At 39.1% G+C, this 27,961-nt stretch overlaps 1 protein-coding gene across 1 annotated transcript; it reads left to right on the top strand.

Annotated features, from left to right (window-relative positions):
* On the top strand, positions 1-27,961 carry Liprin-beta (liprin-beta 1). Its single transcript, XM_089631945.1, has 14 exons — positions 1-764; positions 1,528-1,753; positions 1,846-1,998; positions 2,101-2,933; positions 3,391-3,570; positions 4,897-5,118; positions 6,805-7,042; positions 9,362-9,572; positions 10,671-10,893; positions 11,220-11,427; positions 13,161-13,403; positions 18,006-18,214; positions 18,911-19,021; positions 23,641-27,961. The coding sequence occupies exons 1-14, from the start codon at positions 273-275 to the stop codon at positions 23,752-23,754; spliced, it is 3,663 nt and encodes a 1,220-aa protein (XP_089488071.1). The 5' UTR covers positions 1-272; the 3' UTR covers positions 23,755-27,961.

The following is a 27,961-nucleotide window of genomic DNA, read 5'->3' as shown; positions in this document are numbered from 1 at the left end:
CTATTTCCATCTCCCCAGTTCCTCGCGCGCCGGGATAAAGCACTAGTCTGTCAGCATAGTATAGAAGCGCGGTGTATCTCTCGCGTTCGGCTTACTGAATATGTTGATAAGTGTAGTGTTTTGTTTCCTCAGTTAAATAGATTATAGATATGTTGTTTACCGGTGTGTTGTGTAGGTAATTGGTCGGTACGCGCATGGCCCGACTGTTTTGACTTATCTCCGTAGCACGCCGCGCCGATGTAAACACGCCGGGCGCTGTGTGGAGACGGAGAATGCGCGAGCCAGGGCGGGGCGGGACGCTCGTGGCGGCCGCAGTCGCGCATCTGGAGAACAAGGCGAACCATCGTCCCGCGAGTACTAAGTCTTCCAGCCTGAACCTGAACACTGTTGCTGAGTTAGAGCGACGCGTGCAGATGCCGGTCGAGACCAAGAAGCCCGCGGCCAGTTCCAGCGCGGACTGCGCCAAGGAGTCGTCCAGTTCAGACAATGAGGAGTACAGGAAGAGCGACAAGATGGAGTCCACGGCCTCCGAGTCCGTGAGGTCCAGCGAGAGAGATTCGGAAGACTCCGAGGATAGTTCGTCCTCCGCCAGCTCCGGTCAGGACAGCGGGCAGCTGAGCAGGATAACGGAAGAAGCCTCTGGCGGGACTACCCAGCACCAGCACCAGCACCAAGGTTCTCGTCCAGATAAAACTACCATCCACCATCTTCTTCTTCAACATATTCTCATTTTGGCTACGGTTGCCTTCTTTACGTTTTACTTTGTTTAAGTCAGTCTGTTTATGCATAAGAGTGTTGTTTTGTTGTTTAATCCATTCCATTCCGGAGGTAATAAGAAATGTGTTATTTTAAGGATAAGTACCTACCTACCTTGTGTTGAAATATATGTGTAATTAAATATTGTATTCTTATTTCTTTACTATTTATTTTAACTTTCTGCTTAGACTCTTGTTGGATATTATCTCAGTTGCTCTAATATTTTAATTCTGACTGAAGATTTAACCCATAACGAAGTTGGTATTTGGGGGAATAACCGTATGCTTTATATTTACTTAGGGCCTTACTAATAAACGTGTTTTTAAATATTACACAACTGATTAATGTATGATAAATGGTTGTTTACCAGTTGTGTAATAATTAGTGCACGTTTATATTAGTAAGGGGATTAGTATTTACCTGCATTTCTGTAATGCGTATCGTGTAAGATATATAAAATATCCGTTTACATACATCCAGGAATGTATTCTGTAAGTAAACATTAGCAGTAGATGTTTGCGGAGACATCTATTTAATGTTTTGTCAGAGTGTTTATCAGTTCGCTGGAAGCTCGCCAAGTCCTGCAAGTCAGCTACTGAAATAGAATTAGTGGCTATTCTCAACTGTTTGACATCCCTTTATATTAGTTAAAGTTGATAAGTAGCCGAGTACCGGAGTGTCTAGTGACAGTTAGTGTGTATTGCGCTGTACGTGACATTGTGTTAATTGTTCTCGCTGTCTCGCTACCCTTGGCTCGGTATTCTCGGCCAGCTCCCATCCCTCCTTCCGATGTCTGACTTGTGGGCCGTCACTTGTGGTGACCAGCAGGCTGCAGACGGTTGTGATAGTGAAGAGGAGGAGGAGGGAGAGGGAGAGGAAGAGGGAGAGAGGGAGGAGTGGGAGGGGGAAGAAGAAGATGAGGTGGAGGGCAGGCAGAGCGTGGTGGCAGTGAGCGGGCTGCACCCGGCCGTCAGCTCCTACATGTACTCGGTCATGGGTCAGTATTTAGGAGTTAGTTAGAGTCTTGCCGCCCGGCATTACCCTGTCTGTGTTTCTATCCTTAATGACCGTTTTTCTCGGGTTCTCTAGGAAGCGATTCTGACAGTCCGGACGATTCTTCTACAATAAAGTGCGGCACTTGGTCAGACAGTAATTTTTCCGCCGACCGCCGCAACTCTTCCAGTTCAGACTCTTCCTCGTCCTCCGGCATGTCTCACAAACAGAAAGGCGTAACTGTGGAAGGTCGATATTTCTTTTTCCAAATACTGTTTGTGTGATTGTTTTTATACATACCTTTATGATCATTGTCCTTTCTCGATTATCAACATTCGCTGTGTTACGCAGACTCGACCCGCTGCGACGACTTTCAATGGATCAAGTCAGAGCCCGCCGCGACCGCGAGCTACGAAAAGGCGAATCGAAAGAACGCGCCGGTCTCTCCCGCGCCGGACACGGATGAAGAAGAATGTAACAAAATACTCAAGTCCAAGAGGACGGATGTTCCCACCAAATTCTGCAGCGAAAAGCCACCCGTGCCCAACAGCCATGACAGAAGCGGGCCGGGCAGTCTGGACCGCAGGAGGTACCACCACACCAACAGGGTCGACAGGGATCAGAAGTCCAAGTCCACTCACAATCTGAAAGGACACCAGCAGTCTCCCAGCAGACAATACTCCAACGGGAGCAAATATCGGAATAACAACGAAAGTCCGGGTCCGCCCGTCTCGTACCCCGTGGACTATGCCGGGAACCATTTGCACGAGAGTCACCAGCCAGACTATCCGCACCAGTATCATTCCTTCACGCCCCCGCGGCAGCTCGGCGACTACTCGAGGAAAGCCGTGTCGTACGAGCACTTCAACAGGCGCCACGAGCACAACGATCCGCAGCGGTACGGCAGCAATAGCATGCTGATGGATCACCAGAGCAAGGATCCGTACAAGCAGCACTTGGATTACCACGGGTACCACCACGACATGCGGAATGTCCCCTACCAGTACGGCAGCAGGCCGGAGCTGCACGGCTCGCACGGGGAGCTGTCCTACTTCCCCGGGCCCGCCTACCCGAGCCGCCTACCCGAGCACCTGCCGCCCTCGTGCTGCTACCACCCCGCGCCGCCCTGGTGCGGCTGCCCGGGTCCGGACCAGGCCCGATACCGGACTCCATACGGCTGCAAGGTATTGGGAGGACTGGACAACTTTTACCCGCTAACAGCATTGCATGACGTCAATAACTAATCAAACCATCTGAACTACGTCTTTAAAAGGTTATTATTGAATTAACCTGACTTGGATGTCTGTGTTGTTTGATGTTAAAAGCGCCTTCGATTTTACCTAATATTCCTACTGCTGGACATCATAATAAAAAGATATTTTAGCTGTTAATCTGTTATTCATGACTTCCATTGACTTGGCTGAAGCACTTCTTTTCCTATTTCGCAACTATTAGTATTGTATTATTTTCGTAATCTATTATGGCCCAGAAATACCCTACAGATTTTGTTTGCAACATTTTTAATTTTTTTTTTTATTATTTTGAATCAATTTCAATTGATTTTTTACACATAAAAAATTCCATTCTATTATTTCAGGTAATCAATTATAAGACTTTTCTAAATGTTTATTTTTTTTCCAGAACTCGGAAGCTGTAGATGACAAAGTCAGAAGACTGGAAAGCGACAAGGACTCCCTCCAACTTCAAGTATCGGTGCTGTCGGAGCAGATTGCAGCCCAATCAGAGAAGATCAATGATCTGGAAAGGTTACTTAATGAGAAGAGAACGCTCCTAACCAATGCCGAAGAACTGCTCCAAAGAGTAAGTAGAAATTTAGTAGAGCCAAGCATCATTTAATTTAATTACGGATATAGGATGAACATGAACAGGTGTTGCTAACTGTTTGCAGAGATTGCGTCCCTTTGTGTTGTATGTAAGCACACACCCACTCAGTTACCCAACTGACAAAAATCTAATCAACATGTTTATGTATTTTGATGTAATACTGGAGTTATTAGTTAATATGTCTAATTACTTCTGTCCTATCTCCCATGACTAGTTCTGTGATAAGAATTTTGTAATAATGAATTTGGTCGTAAAGTTCAAAGGGTCAGTAGCATTGTACTTATAGACCTCAATTTATGACAAGACCTCGAAATATTATAAATTTTAACCTTGATTGTCTTTATCGGTTACATATTAGCATTCACTAGTTGAGTTCGATCAGTACATTTCAGTTATCTGCCACAAAGATGCAACCTAGAACACAGACTAAGATTTGATTGATGTGATCTTTTTCTCACCAGGCTACTGCTTTAACCACTGATCTATTGTGACAGTTATCTGCCACAAAGACGCAATTTTTTTTTTACATTAACCCCACTCAGGGGCCTTGAGGAAAATAATTTTCCTCAGAGCCTAGTTCATCTTTGGGGATGCTGTGGGGAGGGTCTTTTTGAAGGAAAGGAAGGAGAGGAAGTTCTGGGTAAACGTAAAAAGGTATGAGGGTTGGGTAGGAATCTAGGGATCAGTGTATCCAGGAGTGACGGTTATGAATATATCCAATTGCGGTGCAAGGCGACGGGTCGAGGGACCAGTCGGACAGGTCAAAGGGTCTCCCCAATCTGGCACGCCACGCAGCTGGTGGGCATGCACATCATGACGTAGCGAATCACTTGGGGTGACCTACAGCAGAGGTGTTGGTTTTCCAATAAATGGTTCCCGGGGTGGCGGTACCCAAACCCGCCTCCCAAATTGAAAATATATCAGTATTGTCAATATATCAGTATTGTCAATATATCAGTATTGTCAATATATCAGTATTGTCAATATATCAGTATTGTCAATATATCAGTATTGTCGATATATCAGTATTGTCAATATATCAGTATTGTCAATATATCAGTATTGTCAATATTGTCAATATATCATCATCTTGTTCCTTCCTTCTCCTGTTTGAGTAAGGGATCTGTCGCTTCAACATCGGCAGCTTCAAACCTCTCAGGCTGGTGCTATTTCAGCAACCTATGTCCATTGCAGGTCCAGCCTCTCGAGTTGCTTTCTTCAGCCAATTGGACTTCTTTAATATAACATTTGTTTCGTTTCGGTGGTGATATTTCATCATCATGTTTGGTTGGTTGTTTCCAGGAAATGCTGACCCGGTCGTCCCTGGAAACGCAGAAGCTGGAGCTGATGTCCACCATCTCGGACTCGCGGCTGCGCCAAGCCGCCCTGGAGAGAGAGAACCTGGAGCTGCGGGGGAGTATGAACATGAGCAACGGGAGTCGGGGCATGATCAACAGCCGGACCAGTCCCTCGCCCTGCCCGTCGCCTGGGGCCACTAACCACCGGGAGGGGTCCACTCCTAGGGTGAGGAATTATTGCTGTGGTTATCGGATGATAAAGATAGCCCATCTACTTTTATATGCTTAAAGAAATTGGTTTCTCAACTGTAGCCACTAAATTAATAAAAGAGTATTTGAAAGACCGAATACAGGTAACGAAAATTAATAAACAATTTTCAAAACCAATGGAAAATAAATTAGGATTACCACAGGGATCAGACCTTGAACCTCTATTGTTCATACTCTATTTAAAATATTTTCAAAATGCAAAGTACGACAATTTTCCGATGATACACTAATATATGTAATTGGAGAAAACTATGAAGAACTAATACATATTTTAAATAATGAACTAGATAATGTATCAAGATGGCTAAAAATAAATAAGCTTAAATTAAATTTAAAAAAAAAAAACAAAATGTATGGTAATTGGTTATAAGAAGACATCCAGTGAAAGCAAAATCAAAATTGATGGTGAAATTATTGAAAATGTTACCGATATAAAATACTTAGGAGTTATAATAGATTCCAAACTCAACTTTAACAAACATGCTGAATATACCCAAAAGAAAATTGGAAAAAAGATATCTTTTTCGGGAAGAATTTGCCAAAAACTGTCCGAAAAAACTGCAATCACCATTTATAACTCCATTATTGCTCCACATTTTAATTATTGCTCAACTATCCTTTTCCTATGTAACGATCGAGAGCAAAATAAATTTCTGATTCTCCAAAATAGGGCAATGAGAACAATACTCAGACGAAATAGATATTCAAAAATAAATAAAATGTTAAACGAACTAAATTGGCTAACGGTGAAACAGATGTTGACCTTGAACACGATGATATTTTTACACAAAATAGTAAACAACCTGCTACCAAAATATTTTTCAAATAAAATTGTATACAACAAGGACATACACAAACATAAAACTAGGACGTGCAATGAAATCAGGCTACCAAAAAAGGACAAGGCGAATACAGAGAATAGTATATTATATAAAGGGATGAAATACTATAACGCGCTACCGGAAAACCTAAAGTCTGCCCCAATTGGAAAGTTCAAGATGTTGTGTAGGAGCCACATCAAGCAAGAAAAAACATAGTATATTTATATGCAATAAATTAATTAGTCATTTGTAAACTTAAATGTACAAATTACTAAAATAAAATTAATAAATAAATAAAAATAAAAATGCAGTGAAAATATTATTATTCTGCTCGTAATGTGGGAAAAACTTTGTATAAAAACACTGCCTAGGTATAGGTAAACTAACCGGAACTGGCAACCTACCCCGGTCAACTTTACCAGCGCGAATTGCACGTTTACTCTGAAGCCAATAAAACAACTCTGGAATTCAACAGTTTATGTTATGTCCTATCTCGCTTCTCAATCTTTTTCTTATAATAATTACCCTTACAATATTCCACCTTCTTCCGGACCCTGATTCTCGTGACTATAAATAGCGAACCCGAATTGTGCCTCACACTGGTTGACTTATCCCTTTTACATATATTTATTACGGTCGTATCGTTGAGAGCTCTATTGCAACTTCTCTTTCGATTACATGCATTGTTTATGAGAGAGATACACAAAACGCATGTAAGACGTATGCTGATGTATTGACGGTATGCCTTTATCACTTATAGTGCTCCTCCATCACACAGGGGACACCTCCTTATATTTATTGACTAATTTTGTAATTTCCAGACACCTCCTGCCACGTACCGTCGCCTCGTGAACCCCGACCAGTCGCCTCACTCGTACAGCTCGCTCCCGCGGGGGGCCTCACTGGCCAGCACCCCCGTGGGGCGGCCCACCGGCTGCAGCACCCCGCAGCACCCCCAGCAGCAGCTCGACACCGCCGTGGTGGTCCGCTTCGGTAAACCCAACCAACAGCACTGTATGGTGGTGGCCAGGGGCCGGGGCCACTCTGTGCCCAACTTAGGTTTTGTGCCATTTGATGCGTATTGCTGTGATGTTTCCCTGTAGTTTGGCCCCTGTTTCCCAAAGCATGTTATCACGTGATGTTCGTATTTATGCATGCTCCTAATGTTACTACTTCACACTTGTGATGTTCCTAATTCAATGCACTCGTTATGTTATTTATAACAGAGTAAGGGTGAACTATAGTATGATTACTCGCAGCCAGTGATTGCCCACTTTTACTTTGATTGTCCTCTTCTCATCAACATATGTAAATATTTTACAGAGCCTATTCAAAGTTCTGTTCAATGAGAATCGACAAACTGCCATGTGGACAGATACTGCCGCGTTATTGAACAGTGAAATCAGGATTAGTGAAGCGCTTTGAAGTTTTTGTAATTTTACAGGTATTTTCTTATATTATATTAGTGTTTTATATTGTTATTGATAATAAATCCAAATAAATAAGTATGTACCGTATTCAGGCTGTTTTATTAAGGATTTTTATGGAATAACTAAAGTGGGCAATCATAGGGCTGTATATTTAGCTAGGTATGTATAGTAATGTAGTTATAGTGTAATATTGATTGGATTTGATTGGTAATGAATTAAATATTATTTAACTATGTTTTGTAATATGGTGCAGCGTTTCTTAACCTACACCTTTCTAGAAAATAGGATATATTTATCCAAGACAGTGGGTGTAGATTGCATTTAGTTTGAGTTGAATCTTGCGATCATACATAAGATAACAACCAATAAAAATGTGTAGTGAGAAAATGAAGATGATGTTGGTAGTTCTTATTCGAAGTACACGATACAGTTAAATATGACCGAAGGAGATAGGATCCCATTAGCTCAGTTGGTAGAGCAGTGCCCGGCGAAGCGAGGGTCCTAGCTTCAAGGCCGAGATGCGACCGTATCTTTTTCTGATGTTTCTGTTTCAAATTTTCGTTTAAGATTCGCTAACATTGTCTTCAATAATCGTATATTTTCAATTTGTTTTTATAGAATCTCAATGGCATTATTTAAATATTTAGAAATAATAAAGACTGATCTTTCTCAAACAAATACTCATTCACACTTTCTTAATTCAATAATTAATACTAATGCTTTACTAAAACATAACCTTAGATTGTAAGTTACTAATTCAAACTACTAATATGCAAATTCTCATTTTCTTCTCCTGCATAATAAACTTTATTTATATTGATAACAGTATTTCCCTTTAGTATTGTCTTTAAAATGCATGCTTTTTCTCCTCGATATTTGTTGTAAATATATTTTTTTATAATAAAAAAATGAAAGTACCCATTATTGTGTTTCGATTAACTGGACATATATTGTACCAAAAATAATATTTGGCCAGTTACCTTTCCATTACTAGGGCGGTATTTCACCTCTTCTGAGTAAACTCTTGATTAGCGATACTTGTATCTGTTGAGTATCTGCTTCACCTGCTAATTAACGCTACCCATCTAGTAGATGTAGTTACTCGAGTAGTTGCCCAGCGATTTACTCAGAGATGGTGGAATACCCTCTAACTGGGTTATTTATAATCCATTCAAAAAATTTAAATATCATGCCACAAGCAATCTAATAAAATAAAAATTACATTGCATAGTAACACATAATTTAACAAAAATATTTCTGCCTCTAAAAATGTTACAAAATCATAGCAATAAAATCAGCTTTGAAATGACACATCCTTGCCGTACAAAAGAACTTAACCAACTGAATAAATATGTATTTCCAAATTATCGGAAACTTTGTGATATCTCCCTTTTATCTGCTATTATCCACTTTGCATTACAAGAATTTTGATATCGCATAATATTATCATCATACTGATATCGAAATTGCTGATAAGATATTGATTCAATAATATCGAATCCAAATTTGTTGATAATTTTCTCTTTTACTGCAATGAAGTGTTTAACACGAAAATGGCGTTGATTTGTGTAAAAAAACTAGGAAGCATTGTTCTTAGTAAGTAATTTTGATTTGACAATAGGTTGAATGGCAAACTAACTATTTAATAATTTTATTCATACATAATTCCTTGCACAAAATATATTAAGTTTTTTAATCAAATCTTTCGATGACAGCTATCACAAGGAATAATGTAAACAATATGTTATAGATAGTTTGCTCTGCATTCTGCATCTGCATGTACTTAATTAAAATTATTCAAAATACCCGCAATATTTTACTAATGTTCAGATATTCCTTTTTGAAAAAACATCTATAAATATTCCTTCTTATTTAAATATTATTCATGCCACTTGTGGTATGCTTGCATCCGCATTTAAATATGAATAATGTTATTTGTTTCTTTCAGCCGAAAAGGACACCGTTATTGGTACAGGAAGTCCAATTCTGGGTAAACTAGGATCAGCTGGAAAGGGGTGGGGAGGACTATGGAGGGGGGGCAGTGGCGGGACCTTGGAGGACGTCGACGGGGGGTTGGGGCGAGGGGAATCCTTCCAAAGGGGGGGCGTCAGGGCTACTGCCGCTCCCAGATTGCAGACTACAACACATATTGACAGATGGTGAGTAACTGTTTGCTTTGTCAAATTATTCCAATATCTGATTGCCTAAACACATATATGTGCCGGCAATATTTCTTTCTAATTTGGCTGGAGCCCCAAAATACTCGAAAAATACCTTTGATTCTGTGCAGAAATGGCCGGTCCGTTTGATAGATTCCCCTATCTTGACAGATTGCAATCTTTAGAGCACAGGTGTAAATTTTGTTCTTGTTCTACCGGTATTTCAATGGAAGATGCTCCGAGGAACTAGCGTCATTGATTCCTACGGCACCGGTACATATTCGGGAAACATGCCAAATGCATGCCTTCCACACAGCATCCCCAAAGATAACATGCCCTGAGGGAGATTATTTTCCTAAGTGAGTTAATGTAATGTAAGTTCCTGTGGAGTTAATGTAAGAAAATAAAACGAATATATAATTTGAATTTTTTTCTAAAATAATAGCATATTTTATGCAAATTCAGAACAAAACACCAATCATTTATACCACCTGTACACGCACACGCACGCAGAGCAATATTAACAAAACATAGTATTGAGTTTTAATGACAATTTAAAAAAATTTAACTGTAAAAAAGCACTGGTCCAAGTAAATATTTTTCATATCAAAATACAAAGCGCAAAATTCACATACGGATTTCGGAGCTCGATTCGATCCGACAATGCCAATTCGAGCAGCGAGCATCTCGTACACTGATGGTATGTCTAGGGAAATTAAAGGAAAAACCTTTTTTTAGGAAAAAGGTAAAAAGCACATAATCTAGGGAATTTCAAGTTTTAGTTTTGTGGTCAAAATTATCAAACCATCTGGGAAAATTTGTGGAAACTTTGAAATTCTCTACTAAAACTAATCTCCCCTAGATATAAATAAATATTCAGCGGGAATTTAGTACTAGAGTACCTCATACAAACTCATTCAGTAATCTAGGGAAATTTTGAGCTGAATTCTAGGGAAAAAAATAAATTAAACACATTTACTCTGCGGGACAACCAACTGCAAATGAGGTCATGCTCGGTGAGCCGATCTTTTCTCGGTGGACAGATCTGTGAGTGACCAGATTCTGCGCATTAGCTAATAAAAAGTTCTTCGTTTTCAGGAGCACCACCCCAGTGAAAGAGTGGGACGCCGATATAACGTGTGAATGGCTGGAGTCAATGGGGCTGGACTGCTATAATGCCGACGCTAAAAAATGGTTGACTAACACTGCCGGCAATAAAGGCATCATCGCCACTGCAAATCCTCAACAGATAGAGAAGGAATTAAACATCAAGAACCACCTGCATAAAAAGAAGATTGTTTTAGCGTTATTGGATTTACAGGTTAGTTGGATTTTTTGTTCATTTCAGCAATCTCTCTTCTATCTCTCTTCCACCTATAATCTGTTCTGAAAGCCTCACAGTGCCGATCAATGACATAAGGAACACTGAAACACACAAGACTAATCTTTTGTCATCCAAAATAAAATAAACTGTGTAAAATTAGGTAAACTGTGTAAAAATGAAAGGAATATAACGAGGAACCGAACACCAGACTCCCGATTGGGAATCCACTGAGCTGGATATGAAGACAGATGAGAGAAACATGTGACAACTATTACCTTCAACCTTTGATACTTCTTCTTACTTGGTACGCATTTTAATTCCAGGGTAACTCGGTAGACCCCCTGCTGGCGGCGGCGGGGCGACTGGACTGCGCGTGGGCCCTGCGCTGGCTGGAGGACCTGGGTCTGCCGCAGTACCGCGAAGCCTGGGCTGCTGCGGGGGCTGACGGCCGGGTGCTGCACCTGCTCTGCCAGGACGACCTGCAGCTGCTCAGGCTCACTAGCCAACTGCACGCTCTGAGCATCAAGAGAGGTACTTTATACTCATTCTGAAGGCCATATCCATGATGTTTCTGTTTTACTAGTAAATCAGCAAGTTTCCAAGGGTTAAACCCTCTCTTCAAGTGATGTTCCTTTCCTCTTTTTCTTCTTATTTCCTTCCCACCCTTGTTTCAGTCTCACAATATACCCTTGAAATAATCATACCATATTCCCCTGCCGCCGGGTATAAAAAATAAAATACAAAAATAATTACCTACCAATAAAATTTCTGTTTGGTTTCCATCGATGCTTGGAATCCATTATGAGAGAGAGCTTGTTCGTTTGCCCTTTATTTAAGTTTCGCGCCCGATGTATTTGCCCCTTGCCTTTTCTGACTTTCCACACTTTGACGGCTCACTTGGTCGAGGGGTAGGTCTCTTGACAAGCAAGGCTAAGGTAGGAGGTTCAAAACCCACAAAAAAGTTGTGTTGTTTCACTATTTAATCATTTAAAGTCAAACGCGAATGTTTGTTATAATCTATACGTTCATAGATGGTGTTAATTTAATTATTTTGGTAAAATACACTTTTTGTAAGCTATGCTTTACAATATTAAGACAATTTTTTAATTTAAATACAATTATGGATTGAATCACCGATACAATATTGTATTGTATTTGTATGCCTTTTTTGAAGAAATTGAGTTTTCATACAGACAAAACTATTTATTCAAATTCATATTGCGTTTGAACGGGCGCAAAATTTTTTTTTATTAATATTGAAAAGCATAACTTGCAAAAAGTGTATTTTATTTAAATTATTAAATTTACACCATCTATGAACACGTAGATTAAAACAAACGTCACGTTTAACCTCAAATAATATAAGGTTTATTTGCGGCACGTTCCAGGGTAGAAGATACTTTCATTATTATGCTGATGTAAGACCACCATTCAGAATTGAAAGGTTGCTTGAAATGGCTTTGGCCGTGTTTGGTGACCAGATCTGAATAGCCAGGTACATACTTCCCCATCATCCTCTTCCCCTCCCCACTACCTTCAACCTCACATCATAACCCAATTGGGAATGCCATCGTCTCACTGGGTCCAGACAGTTGGGAGCAGTTGGGACTCTTGTGCAGTATTTACAAAAAAAAAAAAAAACTCTCTCTAGTGATAACACTAAAGTGACTCGGGCTTAGTGATTGGCACACTTGATCAATGATTGATCATTTGCTAGATCATTTTGAAGACCAAATAATTTGTATTCATTGTCAAAGATAATTCGATTATCTCAGTTAGATAATTGGTTCTCTCATATCGCTATGTCAATATACAATATACAGTTTTCAAAATGTCGAAAATACAGCCCGTGACAACATTTTGAAACGTTAGAATTCATTCGAAACTGGAATTTAGACAGTCGTTTCTCAAGTTCGAGAGGTTGTATTTCGAGATACGTCAAAAATATCTCGGATAGCTTGACAGTGGAGATATTTCATACGTACATTTTGTCGTATTTTTCAATCTTACCACTCTAGCTCACTTAAAAGTCACGGACTGCCACTGCTTACTATCTACTGAATATTATTTCGTATGAATTTGGGATTATGCAAATAATTTTTTGCTAATTTACTAATAAAAACATTTAAAATTTTACCCAAACAATAAACAATTATTAATGTTAGTTAAATGTGTAGGTGTTTAATAATGATATTATCTACCAATGGAAGAAGTTATGTGTATGTTTCCATTATGCCCATCACTACTAATTGCATCATTTCCAGGTATCCAAGTGCTCCGCGAGGCCAACTTCAGCCCAGACACGATGATCCGGCGCGCCGGGGTTCCTGACGCCAGCGGGGTGGAACCTCCACCGGGCGTGCCCCCCACCGAGGACAGCGCCAATAGCAGCGGCGGCAGCACCCAGCTGGAGTGGGGCCACGTGTCCCGCTGGAGCAGCCACCGCGTCATGGAGTGGCTGAGGGCGGTGGATCTGGCAGAGTATGCCCCCAATCTGCGCGGAGCTGGTGAGAAGCTATTGATTATTAGATTTAGAAGTAGATGATCAACTTGCCAGTAAAACACTCTTATGAGGTTTTCAAGGGGTCGGAAACAATCTTATGTTGTAGGAAAACCTTATAATAATATAAATTACATCAATTAGATCTGGAGCAGGGACGGCTTGGAGCCAAACGCCGCCTGGCGCTAGTAAAAACCTGAAGGGCGCTGTGTTAGATGTTAAGTTATGTAGTTAAATCAGCGTCTTGACTCCTTGGCTCGTCAGTGCCGGAAGCGGACTGTTCCAATTGCTCCTGCATAGGACCGGCCCTGATCTGGAGATCTTAAATTAGTATAAAAAACTGCAGTCAGCATTTTAACCCTTGGCACCTTCTAAGACCCAAACTTCTTCAATTTGGTAGGCGGGAATGGGTACCGCCGCCCTGGGAACCATTTATTGGATGACCAACACCTCTGCCACAGGTCACCCCAAGTGGTTCGCTACGTTTGGTGACTTAGCAGGGGTGCCCGGGTTCATGGGTTAAGGTTTGCCCAGGTCTTGGTGGCGGGTGCGTCGGCCCACCTTCTGCGTGGCGGGCCGGTTGGGAGATGCTGGTTGAGGGAGACCCTTTACAACCGGTTACCGCTGTCCGGGCCGCTCGATAGTACAGGGTCCCGACCCTCAGGCTCACGACTAAGGGTGGGCTGCCCCATCAGCGAGTGAAAAAACCCCGCCACTGCTGTTGTGCCGGTTCGTGACCGGAGGGGACCCAGCAGCAGCGTTTGGGGCGCATTGGATGCCCTCTCCAGCCGGACTCTCCCAGCCTATCGCCTAGCACCGCAGTGGGTGGGCTGGAACCAAACGCTCATCACTCCTGGACAGCCTGAACCCCATATTCCTACCCACCCCTCATACCTTTCCATTCCAGACCTTCCTTTCACTTCATACCCTTAAAAAAAAAAAAAAAAAAAAAAAAATTAAAATCATGAATATACATAAAAACAAACTTAACATCTTTACAGCGGCGAGTAGCAGGCGTCCCCGGTGCGGGCCAAAACTGTTGGTAAATTTTGCCAACATTCGCGGCCTGCACACAAATTTAAATTCCGTCCATCACCATCTTTTGTCCCAACGTCCCAACCTTCTTTTCCTATCCGAAACTCAGATAGCCGAGCCGCCAGACTCCTCTTATCTGGACTGCCCGGGCTTTACCCTCGCAAGCAAATTCCGACTGAAAGGAGGAGTCTGCCTCTATAGTCGAGCTGACGTCAACTGTGTGCGACTATTGAGTCTGGAAAACTCCAGATTCGACGTAATGTGGGTGCGCGTCAATCTTGCCAGTACGGCAAGATTCTACGCATGTCTATACCGCTCACCGAACCATAGCGAATCAGACACTTCCGAGCTCTTCAAACATTTGAGCGATACTATTGATGATCTCTTGCCCCGCTACCCTTCGGCCGAGTTTGTTGTTCTGGGGGACTTCAACGTTCATAACGAACCATGGTTGAAGTTCTCAGGCCCAACGGACTCGGCTGGCCGACAGGCGGAATCCTTTGCCATTTGCTACGGATTAGAGCAATTGGTTCAGGAGCCTACAAGGGTTCCTGATGTCCAGACTCACCGCTCCAATCTGTTAGACCTATTCTTAACTACTGTGCCACACGGTTATAAGATTGACGTCACAGCGCCTCTGGGATCATCTGACCACTGCCTAGTGACGACATCAATCCCCGTTAGCCTCAGACCAACCAATGAGAGGCTGAGGAGAAAAGTGTGGCACTATAGGTCAGCAGATTGGTTCGGTATGCGGGCCCATTTCAATGCTTTTCCGTGGTCAGCTGTTTGTTTTCGGACTTCGGACCCTTCAAGATGTGCCCAGGAGATTGGTGAAGTCATCAATTCGGCGATGGATGGCTTCATACAATCGACTACTAAAGAAACTGGTGTGGGCTCAAAGCCGTGGTTCAGTCGACAATGCTCCGAAGCAGTTCAACGAAAAAACGCGGCTTACCGAGCCTACAACACATCTCGAACGCCCGAGAGCAGATCAGCATACAACAAATCGGCAAAGGAATGCAAGAGAATCATCAATAGGTCAAAATTCGAACACGACCTGCAGATCAGCAAAAAGCTGGCTGCCTGCCCGCATGACAGCAGAGCATTCTGGTCGCTTGCGGGCTCAATAGGTCGAAATTTTTGCAAACCCAGTTTGCCACCTCTTACCAGACCTGACGGCTCACTAGCAAACACCGCCACCGAAAAGGCATACCTTTTAGGGAAAATGTTTGCGGAAAACTCGACCCTCGACGACGGGGGTGCTGTTCCGCCGTCGGTTCCTCACTGCGGCTTCTATATGAAAAAGCTGAGGATCCGGCATCGGGATGTACTCGACGTTATACGGGGGCTCGATGTTAACAAAGCTAGTGGACCTGATGGAATACCTGCCCTGGTATTGCAGAGGTGTGCTGCGGAAATAGTTCCAGTTTTGACAAAGCTCTTCAAAATGTCCCTGAAGTGTGGCACTGTGCCCTCTGGTTGGAAAAAAGCGGTAATTCACCCTATTCCCAAGAAAGGTGACCGCTCCAACCCGGCCAACTACCGCCCCATAGCGATCACATCAGTTCTGTCCAAAGTGATGGAACGTGTGATCAACGACAAACTGCTCACATACCTCGAGAAGAACAAAATTATCAACGACCGTCAATACGGATTCCGGCGGAACCGCTCGTGCGGTGATCTTCTCGCGTATGTGACGCATGTTTGGGGGCGGTGCCTGGAACGTCACGGTGAGACCCAAACGGTCGCACTAGACATATCCAAGGCCTTTGACCGGGTCTGGCACCGAGGACTTGTCAACAAATTGCATTCTTACGGACTTCCCGCATCCCTGTGTACGTGGATTGCTGACTTTTTAAGGGATAGGTCGATTCAGGCGGTTGCTGACGGTTTCACCTCTTCCTCGCACTCCATAAATGCTGGCGTCCCACAGGGATCGGTTCTGTCTCCAACTTTGTTTTTGTTGCACATCAATGACCTTTTGACATGTGCACCGATTCATTGTTACGCGGATGACAGTACAGTTCATGATAGCTTTTTGTTTGACAAGCCCCCAAAGGGCACACAAACTCCAACGGCTCGGAGGGCTTTGAAGCAGAGAATGGACGGTTATCTCGAGAGTATTTCCTCCTGGGGTAAAAATAATCTCGTCGAATTTAATGTTTCAAAGACCCAATCCTGTCTGATTACGTCTAAAAGGGATCCAAATGATAATCTAGTCTCCTTCAACGGAAGCAATCTTCCGAACAGGCCTTCCATTGATATGCTTGGTGTAACTATAAGTGACCAGCTCAGGTACGGGGGCTCCATCGAAGCTAGAGTAAAGTTGGCCTCTCAGAAGCTGGGCGTACTGTACAGGGCCCGCAGATACTTTAATAGTACACAACTGCTCACCCTGTACAAATCGCAAGTGCGCCCTACTGTCGAATTTGGCAGCCATCTCTGGTCTGGAGCCCCAAAATACCTGAAAAAAACCCTTGACTCTGTGCAGAAACGGGCGGTCCGTTTGATAGATTCCCCAATCTTAACAAACGGACTGCAATCTTTAGAGCACAGGCGTCAGGTAGGTATGCTGTCCTTGTTCTATCGGTATTACAATGGAAGATGCTCTGAAGAACTAGCGTCATTGATCCCTTCGGCACCGGTGCGTAGTCGGGATACACGCCAAACGCGCGCCCAACATTTGTACACAGTTGACACTTGTCACATGAGAACGGGTCGCTTCTACGATTCGTTCTTAAGTTCAACAGCTCGGCTGTGGAACGAACTGCCGGCCTCTGTGTTTCCTCCCTCCTACAACATGGGACTCTTCAAGACCCATGTTCACTCCTTCCTCTCCACAAAAAGACCCTCCACACAGCATCCCCAAAGATGACATAGGCCCTGAGGGAAATTATTTTCTTCAGGGCCTCCTGTGTGGAGTAAATATAAAAAAAATAAAAAAAAACAGTCCCAAATGCGTGCGCGCATTATACTCTCCTAAGACCATATTTGTCCCAGAACGACCGCACATTATTAAAATGCATATATCTCTCTTCCTCTCATCTAAAAATTAATTATTTCTTTTATGTCAGAAAGAGAACGAAATAGTGCTTGTTATTGTCTTTGAAAAAATGGAAGCTTGTAGAAGGTTCGATCCGTGCAAATCAACAACGTCTCAAGGGTTAAAAACATATCAAATGCCAGTTAGCAGTTCTGCTAGGTAATTTTGTTTCTGTGACAACTGTTCATTTAGTATATTTTTAAACCACCATGTCACGAACATTCTACTTATTTCTCTATGACATTAACTCTTTCTTTGACATTAACACTTTTTTGACATTAACACTTTCTTTGGCATTAACACTTTCTTTGACATTAACACTTTCTTTGTAAAAATGGCCATTGGTTATAAAGTCGTAATTTAGAACTGAAAGGGTAATAATAATTTTCTATTTAAATTGTTATCTAATTGTGGTAGATTTTATATAATTTTGTCTAGTTATTTTATGAAATTATTACGGTCTCCTATTTTATCACAAAATCCATTAAAAGTACACTATGAAAACATCTATTCAACAACTATTTCCAGGTGTTCACGGCGGCCTGATGTACTACGAAGTCCGCTTCACGGGAGAACTGCTAGCCACCCTGCTGAACATCCCCCCCAGCAAGACCCTGCTGAGGAGACACCTGAACACCCGCTTCAACCAGCTCATCGGCAAGGAGGTCATCCAGGAGAAGAGGGAGGCGGAGCAGACCCTGGGTTATCAGCCTCTCACGCTGACTTCCAAAATTAAGGTACCACGATCCAAATAGATTCAGCATTCAGTAATTTAACCTTTTCAGTGCTGGCCTTTTTTACCCAGTATATCTCACAGTGTAAATGTTCTAGTGACACTTCATGGATCACACGGTCATGGTCACATAATGTGACAGCCACGTTGATAAGGTTGACGGAATTTAAGATCTTTTCACTAATAATACCCTAGTTATCAGGGGCGGTTTTACATTTTTCGAGAGCTAGAGTGGTAAGAACATTATAAATTTTGTAGCTGAAATTATTTTTTTTTTCAAAATAATTTTTTTTAAATACTTCAGGAAAAAAACTGACATTTAAAAAAAAAATGCATTTTCAGTTACAACAACATAAATAATGTCATATTGTTCAACCTCACCACTCTAGTTCACTGAAAAGTCACAGACCACCACTGCTAGTTTTTTACTTTTTTAGAAAATGAAATAAAGTACAAACAAAATAACGGAAAAAATATTTGATACTCGGCTCAGTATACAAAAAATACTGACTTATCTCAGGCACACAGATACGCCCGCAACATACATCAGTATACATAGGTTTATATCTTTATGCCCTCAGCACAGTATACAATAAATATGCAACTCATTTGAGTTTTCTTGAGTTATTATATGTTTTTCATATTTATTTGTCAACACTGTAATGTTCCAGCAATGTGTATCATGCTTCCTGTGTTATAGATTGTAAAGAAAGGCCAATTCACACTGAAACGGAAAAAGAACAAGGGGGAAACGGAGTATGCAGATCTAGTCTGTCCTATTGTGGATCAATCTTCAGGTGAAATATTAAATGTAAGTCTCTAACAAAACTAACAATTACTTACAATTTATGTGTTTCTGTATTTCTTTCAAAACAAACTATAGTCTTTGTTTATAAACAAAAGTTTGTGATGAAAAATTACATTATTTTGTTGTGAATTGAATACATTTATGTATTTTTTCTATTGTTAGATGAAATAGCTGTTTCGCCTTCCAAACTGTGGTGAGGCCACTGCAAGAAGGTGTTTATATAATTTATATTCGATTTTGTTTTGCAAAAGTGTGTTTTATAAACCCATTAAATAAATTTCAAGCTTACAGACGTCATAAAAGTTAAATAAAATTGTAAAATTTAAAAGGTCATTGGGACTTTTGGAACTGCAAAAACACGAAAATATGAGACTTTTTTTAGATTTTTACAATTTTTCAGAACAAAAGTATTTTGTTGCCCATAATATTGTTAGTACATAGTTACATGGTTGCAAAGAGTTAAGTAAAATGTATATATTTTGTGCAGAATAAATTGTTAGTACCCGAATTACTCCCAAATCAAGTAAATACTTGAAGTAAAATTTTTTTTTTCGATACTTACTGAAAATGCCAACTAATGGCTTTTTGTTCAAAAAATCACAAAAATGAAAAATGCACAATACGCCAGTGCCTAAACGACCATACGTTTCCCTGGGAAATTGTTGGAAGTCAAAATTATATAAACTCAAAATAAAAAAATAAAAGTTATCTTAACTCTTTATGACATATTAATTATTGCCCTAAAACAAGTGCTGCATAGTTAGTCCCCTCGTGTTTATTTAAAGAAAATCATTAACATATATTTCTCTAACATGTTTTGACTAACAGTTATCAAAACTACTATATTGTTAAATCACCCATCCAAGTATACTTGAATAGTGTGGTGGTTATGGTTTTATTATTCAATAAGGCTTTTGGGTTGAGGTTGAACAACATTAACACAATGCACACTTCTCATCTAACACATAGCCTTTCATTGTCGTGATTCATTTTTGTCAATAATAATACTACTGTAATTATTCTTTTCTGTTATGTTTTAAATAGATTTTGATTTTGCAATTTTGTAGGTTACTGAGCCATGTTGAAATTTTTAACTATAAATTATAAAATTTGTGTATGACAACTGAAAAACTTTGAGCTAGTCCTGAAATTTCCAAAGACGTTTCTGTATTAAATTTTAAGGTTAACACAACTGTTTCCAGCTTGCAATGTCATTTCCATCGTCATCTGAGGAGCTCTCGAATATTTATTTAGCTGTTAAACGTAACACAAGACACCTGCTAGTTTTTAAAATAATGATAAATTCATATTAAAAATATAGTGAAACTCTCTTACAAAATTTACCAAGGGACCGGAAAAAACTTTGGTTAAGTTGTCGAACTCCGCTTCATGCAAAGGCTCTTTAAAAAAACATCAATTGATTACAACTTAAATATCAAATGGATACATATCGTCGCATTAATTCGTAGACTGCGTAACTCCAAATTTTTCGAAAATACGTTTTTAATGCCATCTGGTGTTAAAATTAGACCCGCATCGACTAGTAAAACTCGAAAATTTAAAAAAAATTAACCTTTTAGATAAACACAAATTAGGAAACTCCTCTTCAAACAAACCCAAAATATTAACGGTGGAACGTGCAGCAATTCCATCTCATCTCTCCTCAGACACAGTCCGTTCTCTGTCAGGCATCTTCCGCGGGTCAAGCACATGTCTTGGTATGCCATCTACTTCGATGTTGTTGACTGAAGTAAGTCCTGTCACCCTTCCATGCACGATGTGCATCTCCCATCTACTGGTTTAACCGCAAGAAGATCGCCCACTTAGAACTCAGTCAATACTTCCTCTTCTATATTCACTTGCGCAGAAGGGTGTCTCCACGAGTAAGTGTGAACTATACTAGACAGCGCAATACCTCGATCATCCTGACTTTTTGCAGCCAAAGATTGTACCAAAACACTGCCTGCAGGGAATCGCTTCCACTTCTGGCTGCAGTTCTCTTTATTGTTTGATGATGTCGTTCAACTATACCGTTTCCAGCTGGTTGGTATGCCGCGCGAAATCTTTGACGAACATTCCATCTCTTACACTTAACTGTAACACAGTAGGAACAAAATGCAGTACCATTGTCCATGAGAACTACTTTGGGCGAGCCTCTTTCTCGAAACACTTCTTCCAAATGTCTGATAATCGAAGCTGCATTATCTGACTCGATTTCCCGCCACACGGCAAATCTACTTAGACCGCAATCGATAAATGTGAGTAAACATTTCCTACCGAAATGAGTAACATCAACTGCCAAGCGACTCCAGGTTGTCACAACATTAAGATTACCCGCTTCATGGGATGATGGTGGAGGGTCAATTGTCCTGCATTGTACGCAGGAACGCACGCATCTATCGACGTCCTTTCTTCTCGCCTCGGGATCGACCAGCCGGGCAAGATGAAGCGTTCACTTTTCTCCAAAGTGATGCTGAGCATGAAGAGTTTCTACGCGCACATGTTTGCTCACCAGTTCCACTTTCAAGTCTCTCCCACCTATCTTCACACTCTGAGGAGTCTCTTTCACAACGTTTCCTGTCATGGCTACTCTTTGCCCGGGTCTTGCGAACCCTAGTGAGTACATCAGTTTTATTTCTACAGGACAACAAGGGTGATCGACAATGTCAGATCAAATTCTTCTACAATCTCCTTCATCAACCCCAAGCGTCACTTAACGAGCATCTCTGACACGACTACTCCCGGTCAGTGTAGATCTCACCCAGCACAAAACCGTCGCCGAATCTGTAATGATCTCCAGAGTTTGAAGATTTCACTTGAGAGTCAGATTTAAGCCCTTAAGGAAGGAAAAGTACCAGCATCTACAAGACTTAAAACAGATATTAGAAAAGGATTACCACTCCTTTTACGATAACCTTCCGCATCATTAAAATCATTAAAATGCATCTAAATAGACTGCCTCGACATATACATACATTGTTGTGTTTTATTTTGTGAATGTAAAATTCCTATCTCCCAAATTTTCCGCTAGGTTGTTCATAAAACTGTTCGCAGAAAAGTATGTATCTTTTGTAAAATATGTATCTCCATTCTCGGTTTTTACGTAAACTTCTTAACTCCGATTTGAAATAGAAAGCCTCAACTTACAAAAGTTTAATGATTGAAAATAAATTTCCAAATATATTATATGTTTGAAACATAAATAAAAAGAATGAGCCGTCTTTCATTTTTTTTCACTACGAGGTTTTTTGTGCCTCCTGTAAAATTTTACATTTGGTGGTTACGCATTCTACGAATTAATGCGACGATATATTTAAGTTGGGGGTTTAAGTAAACATGCACAAAATAGGTTTTTAGGTTGTTAGTTATTTTAATAATTTATGCCTATTTCCCAACCTCCAAACTTAATTTTCAGAATAAATGGAACTTTAAAGCCTGTGACAGACCACGCTATATATTCGTGGTTTAGCCTTTTTCAGCATATCACTTGCCATACCTTTCCATTTGTAGTGTACGGCGAGCGATATGCTGAAATAGGCTAAGCCGTGATGCGTATAGCTGTGTCGCCTGCCTAATGCATGTTTTTCTATCTCCCCAACATATTTTCTTGTAGTAATTAAGTTGAAACCAAAGTGCTGTTTATAAATTTTTTGCATATTAAACGTGAAGTGGAATTCGACAAGTCTATCATAACTTGTTATGTGGGAATTTTTTTTTTAATTTCAGTCAAGAGACTGAAAAAACAACTTTTTATGTGGGTTCTTCACTAGTGGGTTTCATTGTACATATTTCAATATGCTTAGATTGCTTAGGCTAGTAGTTCAGAACAGCAGACTTCACGTAATATTGATTACTCCGACTTGACAGCTCACAAGTGTCGTCGCAGTGTTCATGCGCTCTGGCGGAATAAAAAGGTACTATGAAACATGGCTACCATCTTGGCAGGATTGACTAGACAAGAAACAAACATATTTACAGACAGACGAAATGCAAAATGGTCGAGTCAAAACAGGATTTTGCCACGCTCAATTGATAACCTTTTAACATATTCATGGAGAAGCAAACATTAAAGACAAGTTTATGTTCAGAATGACGTGATACACCCGTAAGTTCTTTCGATATTCAAATTTCTCCTTCTCCCCCATTTCCTCCCGCAACATCCTACTACGGTCAATTGGATCTTGTGTGTTTTCAACATCCTCGTGGACAAGAAGTCATTCAAACTTAGGTTGGGGTGTTTCCATAGAAGTTCAAATGTAACATCATTAAATGACCACTTTTTTTTACATTAGAAATCTCCCGTTAAATGCTGATTCTAGTTAGGTTTCAGATTTTAAACCAATTGTGATTAACAAAAAAGCACAACTGTCATGTTGTTACTCTTGTCACCTGTTTGATAGAAAGCTGAAATGCATCTAAAATCGGCGTAAAGGTCAAAAAACAATACGACCCTGATTGGCCATTTGATGACAACGTTTCATTTGAACTTCTGTGAAACACTCAAACCTTAGTAAACTATACAATTTGAACTATAAGATTTCAACATGGCATAATAACTTACAGAATGGTAACCGCAGCTTTCACCAATTGGCCGTGTTCTTTACTTTGTTTTTTCCGTGCAGACGATGAGGGTGGAAGCCTTAGGCGGCGAGGGGGCTGCCTGTCGGCAAACTGACGAGATGTCCAGCTCCACCGACTCCCCCCACTCCACCCGCAGCGACCACAGCCGCTCCTGAGGGTTCCCCAACCTGGGGCTGGGTCTCCATAACCTCCACCCCATCGGCTCCTACTCCGCCAACCCTCGACTGGTGCAATGAGGCCGCTAAATCCTCGCTAAACCATGCCTAATTCTACAAGCCGGACTAATGAGGGTTCCTGATATGGCTTCTATACTGTGCTTGAAATTCTGAGGATTCCGTAGCCTGGCAAAGGCACTGCCTTTTAAACTGTGTTTTGAATCTGCAATCTAAAGTAATGACACTGAACACTGTTATCTAAGGACACTCCAACAGTGAGGTTTTAAACTGTGCATCTTGAATTGTGTTTATTTAGGCTTACGACATTGTCCAAGTTCTAAAGTTATACCTACTGTATGTAAAAACATTGTAATTTCCAATACCTCGGTACTATTATGGAAATTCTAACCGAGGCCTTCTCTGTGTGTGTTACAATGAGAAATCATTGATATTATTCATGTTAAAAACTTGTGACGAAACCGTGCTGTAACTTTTCTACATGGTTTATAAATATTCATGAAAAATAAATGTCTACCAAATGAATGTGTAAAAATATAATAATTATAATGTGAGATCATACTGAAGTCGAAATAAACAGGAATAAAGTTAGATTGATTGAACTTATTATTATAATTATTGGTCAAATAGCTAAAAAGGGGTTTAAGAAATTAACTTTTATATACTTTACTGTTTCTGATTAATTGTTTCTATAACTTTAATTGTATTTATTTAATAATTTTAATATATATATTTTTTAAATTGTGTATTTTATTCTCTGACATTCAGTAAATTGTGTTCATTAAAATTTGTTCAATAAAGTAGTACTAGCTTATGTAGTAACATAATTGTTATTGGAAAATGTTGGCCATTTCATGGAAGACAAATATTGTATTGTTCTATAGAAGTTTATACATTCATTAAAATATAATCATTTTTGATATTCGGCATTCATCAACAAAACTAGTACCTCCTACACCTAAATGTGTTTCTTTTCAGTTTAATGTAATTCTTTGTATACATTATCAAGTTATTGTGTTCATAGAATAAAGAACAATAGTTTATTTAAAAGCTGGCGCTTAAATCTAAGTTATTTGTAACCGATTCGAAAGATGACTTGTACTGTTGTATATAATTATTCATTATTAATTATTACCATGTGAATGTAAAAAACGTTTGTTACCAAAATTTGGTTCAGTAAACTACCAACTTTGTATGATGTCATTTGATAAAACAAACATACAAGAAATTGACAATAAAAACCACAAAACTCGTAGCGAAGTAGATTTTGCACATAACATAAATATATCCAGAAGTAATAATTCAGTCTGTGGAATACAAATACATATTACTATCTTTCTTGTCACAAATCTGCATCCTATTTTACTGCAGTTCAACACGAAAATATAACCTTTAAATATTTGTACTCTAAAATCCACTACTTATTAAATAAACACACAATGATGTCTTCCCTCTACTTCTGCTAGATATCGAGATGAAACATATTATTATTGAAAATGTATTCATTTATAGTTATTGTACGAATTAGAAAAAAACTATAATTATAATTTTAATGATCATCGTTATAAAGGAAGCGTATAATGATAATTTTTTTGTAAGATCTATGTTATGGAACATATTATTATAATATTAGGAACTACATTTTTAAGGAAACATAAATAATTTATAAATGGTGAGTGTTCTCTTGCAACAAATTAATTTTATTAGTTATCATTGCCCGAAAAACAAAAGAACAACTGTGCATAAATTATGTTTTAACCTCCTAAAAACCATTTGTGTACCGGTGATAAGAATGTTTTCCCGCTAACAAACCGTTTGTGCACTGGTGACATTGTAATTTGGCCCTAGTTGGAATTTTTTGGTATTCAATTTAAACCTCTATGCCTTGAGAAAATGTATTAAAAAATATATCAGAATCGTTTGCGTTCAAACACTTTAGAGCTCATTTTTGATTACTCTCTTCTAGCCTCTCGGGAAGTTCAAGAAATAAATTACATATCTATAGAACTATCATAATTAAATTTTAAGTGATGCTTGCAATATTAGAAGATTTCAAAAGCCTTTATTTCTTTGAAAACAGCTTTTGATTATTGTTTTTCATGTCGGGAATTTATTAAGGTTTAGATAGAAATAATAAAACCAGTGTATAGGTTCATTTAAATATATTTTTAAACAGGAATTTTTTTTTTTTTGATAATGTAAGCTTTTCTGAGAAAACGTCTTACGACATAAACATGAAATGTATACCAATAAAATACATTATCTGGTAAACAAAACAATCACACAAATAAAATCATAGTTTTATTCCGATATTTGGGCAAAACTTATCCAAGGTAATTTAGGCCAGTTTCAAGGGAATCCGAGGATTTTCTAATCCAGTGTTCCAGACGTTTAGAAAACTCGAATTTCGGTATTTTGGAAAGAATTGTTTAAAGAAATTGTTATTTTATTTTTCTCCCGAAATGTTTTATTTTTATAAAACTCGGATATAGACTGCCAAAACTGTGTTCGTTTTATCTTTTTGTTACAAAAATAAAGTAGTTTTCAAAAATGCAAGACTTATTTTGCTGTTCACAAATGTACATGGAGAATTAAAAAAAAATTAAAAAATTCATTCATAACTCCAGAAATTGCACATGTGTCCTTTTGCTTTTGGGGCGATGTTATAATTTATTTAATTTTAGGAGTGTTCAGCTAGATTACACACACAAATCTACTGGTTTAAATATTAACAATTTGCAAGTAACCTTTTTCTAATAACATAAGTAATCTATAAATGGCTTTTTTTATGCATTCATAATTCTTATTCTGTAAAATTTTAATATTGACTTTTGTGCCCTGAATGTGACTTAACCTTTTCAATACAATCTATCCCACCATGCGGCACGTTTTATGTTGTATGTGTTTCAGTGAAACTTCATGGATCACGCTATGAGACATCTGCGTACTACGTACGGGGATAGCCCACGATGAATCACATACATGCGATAGCTGTATAGATAAGGTTAAGGATTATAGATATTATTTCCAACCATTGAGAGGAAAGATGACTTCCACGTTATTTGTACTACAGAATGAGAAATAATTTCAAAATAATGGTAATGAAAGATCTTAGACGCAAGTTCACAAGTGAATTACGTTCCCGATTTTCAAATTCACTCTTATGTTTAGGTTTGTACAGAGAATGTTCTTGTGTTTTATTGTGTCAAGTAGAATATTTGTACTGTCACTGATGTTAAATTATGTCAAATGTGTATAAATATGTTTTAGTTTAGTCTTTACCTTCAAGATCATGTAAATTTTATTTTTGGTGGATTTTTTTTATATATCTCCGATATTTGGAAAATATTTTTAATTTAATGATCCACGGAGGAACTTTATATTTTTTTAATATTTTGTTTGTTTGCTGTTAAATGATTAAGTAAAGTATTTTTTGTAATGTTGTCTTGCATTGGGTCGTTTTGAAATCGAAACATGCAAAATAAGATTTATTACTCAAAAATTATTGTTGATCATAAAACGTTTTATATTGTCAAAACAAATATTTTCTGTTTTTTTATAATGAAAACATAGTATTATATTATGATGTTTGTCTTGTGATAAATGTTTAGGATGTCATCACAAGGATTTTAGTTAAAATCGAGTTTAGAACTTGCATCCCAATAATATTGCTAAGGAATGATTCTTAATTGAAATTCCACAGATAAGCTTATCCAATCTACAATACATGCATAAATATATTATTTGTCGTCACAATTTCATAATTTAAGTAGGTTTTGATAAATCACAAGAAATAAAAGCAATGCTGAGTTTACGAAATGAATCCCAGTACAATTCCTTATTGCCTTTAATGTTACTAATGGAAAGACATAATCCCATTGAAATTGTATGTTTTGAATATCAAAAGAGCTTTGAGAACTAACTATGTATATTATATATATGAACAGATACTTTATTAGTACATAATATAATATAATTAAAGACCAAATGAATTCATGTAAAGCGGTGTCAGGACTATATGTGGTGTTAAACATTGGACGATCCTATTGCCGAGGCCAGTCTGACATTTGTTATCTGAAATGACCAATATGTTTAAAGAATTTACCAAAAAATACCATGTACTCTACAGCTAATAACACTATATAACAGTTGTGTATCGGCACAAATTAATAAAATAATATGGAATTAC

The sequence above is a fragment of the Hesperophylax consimilis genome, chromosome 5, assembly GCF_061612785.1.
Source record: "Hesperophylax consimilis isolate HC1 chromosome 5, BYU_Hcon_1.0, whole genome shotgun sequence".
Lineage (NCBI taxonomy): Eukaryota > Metazoa > Arthropoda > Insecta > Trichoptera > Limnephilidae > Hesperophylax > Hesperophylax consimilis.
Note: the sequence above shows the minus strand (reverse complement) of the source record. Positions and strands in the feature narration are given on the sequence as shown.

Excerpts from the sequence above, each read along its gene's own strand:
- Liprin-beta (XM_089631945.1), top strand. The coding sequence starts at position 273 with ATGCGCGAGCCAGGGCGGGGCGGGACGCTCGTGGCGGCCGCAGTCGCG. Across the intron at positions 765-1,527 it reads CCTTCTTTACGTTTTACTTT|CTCCCATCCCTCCTTCCGAT; the intron begins GTTTAAGTCAGT and ends ATTCTCGGCCAG. Across the intron at positions 5,119-6,804 it reads GGGAGGGGTCCACTCCTAGG|ACACCTCCTGCCACGTACCG; the intron begins GTGAGGAATTAT and ends TGTAATTTCCAG.